We start from the raw sequence: 3,525 nt of genomic DNA, 5'->3' as shown, positions 1-3,525 counted from the left end.
GCGGGGAATAATCCACCACGTGGGTCTGATTGGAGCTGAATAGTATAATTAATCAATGTGGCTTCACGGTGGCAGAGGGGTTAGTGCGTCTGCCTCACAATACGAAGGTCCTGCATTCCTGGGTTCAAATCCAGGCTCGGGATCTTTCTGTGTGGAGTTTGCATGTTCTCCCCGTGAATGCGTGGGTTCCCTCCGGGTACTCCGGCTTCCTCCCACTTCCAAAGACATGCACCTGGGGATAGGTTGATTGGCAACACTAAATTGGCCCTAGTGTGAGAATGTGAGTGTGAATGTTGTCTGTCTATCTGTGTTGGCCCTGCGATGAGGTGGCGACTTGTCCAGGGTGTACGCCGCCTTCCGCCCGATTGTAGCTGAGATAGGCGCCAGCGCCCCCCGCGACCCCAAAAAGGGAAGAAGCGGTAGAAAATGGATGGATGGATGGTGGGAAAGAGATGTTTTGTGTCACGTGGGACACGCCAGGTCCAGCTCGTGCTTCGTGGCGTCCGTTAACTTTTGTAGTCACTCATCCAGAACATTTTATTTTGAAAGTTGACATGTGTATATTCTGGTGTTAAGCATTTCCGACCAACCACATTTTTTAAATAAACTTTTATTTATGATTTTCAACATTTACAAACAGACGAGAAAAAATAATCAAAATAAGTACGAAATAAAACAGCACCAGAGTGTTGTAAATTCAAAGTAACTAAAATAAAATACAAATATATATATATAAAATAAACAAAGTGCAATCAATTTCAGTAAATAACTTAAATATGGAACACAGCATCATTGTTTTCACAGCTTTTTTGTTGTTAGAGGTAGAGAGTGTTTTAACGTAGAGTTCTAAATCTTTTTAAAGGCACAAAAGACAGGTCGGGTATTGAGAAACTTACATTTATGAATATAAAACTTAGCCAATTCCCAGCAGCCACATAAACTACTTCCTGTGTCTAACAAAACACTCGCCGGAAATACACAGGCGTTTCAAAATAAATGAGGGGAATAATCCATCGCGTGGATCCAATTGTTGCTCAATGGCACAATTATTAATTGTGGTGGGAAAGCGAAGTTTTGTGTCATGTGTAGCACGCCAGGTCCATGTCGTGCTTCGTGGCGTCCGTCAACTTTTGTAGTCACTCGTCCAAATGCATTTATTTTGAAAGTTGACATATGTATAATTCCGGTCTGAGGCGTTTCCGCTTCAGAGAATTAAGCACGAAACATTCGCCGGAAATACTGAGATGTTTCAAAATAAATGACTTGCAAGGAAACCGACCACTCCATGTATGTTTTTATGCCATGATATGTACTACAAAATAAGCAGTCATGACGACTCTCAACAACATGCCGAGTAGCTGAATACGAACAGAGCCTCTTGGCAGCCAGGCACAAGTAGCAGGCTTTTATTGTGAAAGCGAAAATAAAAATTACGTCTTTCTCTGGAACTCACTCACGCGTGTAATGGAGACTTGGACCGACGTGTCTGTATCGTATATATTTGCAACATTACATCAAAAACTCCCACTTTGAAGGCGAGGCAAGGCGGGGAACAAAGACCGGAAGTCCGTGTGAAGTCGCGCTGTTGTGAAGTGCGTTGGGATTGTTCATCTTTTAACCTTCACCTGCACCCCAGGTAGCACACGTGGCCGGTAAATTGTGTCACCTAATCATAAACGACTTTTTGTGACATGACAATTAATTGGGCGTATCACCAATATTGCTAACTTTACATTTGGACCAACATGCTTGTTACTAGACAGCGAGGGCGAACAAGATGGCGGCCAGTAGCAGCGATGGAGAAGACTCTGATGTGGAGAAGAACTTTGCTCTGCTGATGGAGAGAGGAGCTGAGGAGGAGGACGGTGAAGATGAGGAAGAGGACGGTGAAGATGAGGAGGAGGACGGTGAAGATGACGAGGATGAAGGGCCAGCAATGGAGACGAGAGAGGACATCAAAAAAGGTGGGGAAGCCGTTCCTGGTGTTTGTGAAGGAGTGAGTGAGTGAATGAGTGAGTGTCGTTGTCAGAACTCTCCAATATGTCCTTTGAGGACGTGATGAAGCTGCAGAAGGAAGTGGGCACCAAGGTGTACCAGGAAGTGGCGTACGGCGCCGCCAAGCGTCCGCACGGCGCCGCCAAACACAAGCGTCTGAACAAGAATAGGTGAGCGGTCACGTGACCACCGCCGACCACACCTGCGAGCTCACCCGTGTTTGCCGCCAGGCCCATGGAGATGTCCTCCAAGAGGGCGGCGCCGTTCCTTCGCCAGGTGGCGGGCGTGAAGAAAGCGGTGAGTGGCAGGGAGTGCGGGGACAAACGCTAACGTGCTAACGAGCCAACGGTGCGCAGATGCGGAGAGACCCTCGCTTTGATGACCTGTCTGGAGAGTACAAGGCGGACGTCTTCGAGAGGACCTACGGCTTCATCCATGACATCAGGAGACAGGAGGCCCAGGTGCGTGACCTCACCTACTTGTGGGCGGAGCTACACGCTGGCACGCTCTCTCCCTGTGCAGGTGATTAAAAAGCAGCTGAAGAAGACGGAGAAGGGCGAGAAGAAGGAGAAGCTCAACTCCCTCCTCAAGAAGATGGTGAGTCTCTGCCCCCGGCTGCTCACGCTGAGCATTGTGGGAAATGTGACGGGTGTGTGGCGTCCCGCAGGCCAATCAGGAGCGAGCGAGGCGGAGTGCAGAGCAGCAGAGAGAGCGAGCGCTTCAGTTCAAGAAGGAGCAGCGAGAACGAGCCAATCAGGGAGCACAACCCTTCTTCCTCAATAAAAGTAAGCAGTTCACATTTGTTCATGTGTTCACAGTCCCTTCCGAGGTTTCTCATTGTGTTGAGTTTTTCCTTGCCCGGATGTGGTCTTGGTTTATATAAAGAGATATGGACGGATGTGTTGTGTTGCCAACAGGCGCGGAGAAGAAAGTGCGTCTGGCTGAGAAGTACAAGGAGCTGAAGAAAAGCGGCAAGCTGGAGAACTTCCTGAGCAAGAAGAGGAAGAAGAACGCACTGAAAGACCGTAGGAAGTTACCATGGCAACAGCAGCACAAGTGAGTGTGCGGTGCGTTCAGGGTCACACGTGAGAATCACGTCCTGACCGGACGACGTAATGGTCACATGGTTTGTGTGTTGATTGTTGTGGCACTACAAGTCAAACACAATACAAAGAACTTTCAAAATAAAAGCTGTAAAGTATTTATCATTGAAATATGTTTTTCCTACACTTGTGCACCTTGGTTGCAAATAAAGTTTGTTCACTTTGACAACACCTGCTGACCATCAGACAAAATACTTAGTGTACAGGAATATCAATGACAAACACAAAACATCCTCTTTTACCCTTCAAAGTAAAGTGTATTTCTCTATCAGAATCTTTATTAATGCCAATAATTGATGGAATTGACATTGTGTACAGCTTTGATAGATCACACACCATGACATTGCAGTTATAGGTGTAGTTAGTGCCATCTCCTATCCAGAGTGTGAAGTTGGACTGATGGACTGCTTGAGGACCTGTGGTGCAT

General features: G+C 47.1%; 1 protein-coding gene across 2 annotated transcripts; it reads left to right on the top strand.

The window, feature by feature from the left end:
* Positions 1-1,421: 1,421 nt before the first annotated feature.
* Positions 1,422-3,198, top strand: rrp36 (ribosomal RNA processing 36). Of its 2 annotated transcripts, none has more exons than XM_061880756.1 (8): positions 1,422-1,652; positions 1,760-1,964; positions 2,030-2,165; positions 2,226-2,292; positions 2,352-2,456; positions 2,518-2,592; positions 2,663-2,780; positions 2,913-3,198. In XM_061880756.1, the coding sequence occupies exons 2-8, from the start codon at positions 1,778-1,780 to the stop codon at positions 3,053-3,055; spliced, it is 831 nt and encodes a 276-aa protein (XP_061736740.1). In that variant the 5' UTR covers positions 1,422-1,652; positions 1,760-1,777; the 3' UTR covers positions 3,056-3,198. The 2 variants fall into 2 exon arrangements, with proteins under 2 accessions (XP_061736740.1, XP_061736739.1); XM_061880755.1 differs by having other exon boundaries at positions 1,423-1,636.
* Positions 3,199-3,525: the final 327 nt, after the last annotated feature.

This window comes from Nerophis ophidion, linkage group LG20 (assembly GCF_033978795.1).
Source record: "Nerophis ophidion isolate RoL-2023_Sa linkage group LG20, RoL_Noph_v1.0, whole genome shotgun sequence".
NCBI lineage: Eukaryota > Metazoa > Chordata > Actinopteri > Syngnathiformes > Syngnathidae > Nerophis > Nerophis ophidion.
The sequence above is the reverse complement of the archived record's forward strand: the minus strand, read 5'-3'. Positions and strand labels throughout refer to the sequence as shown.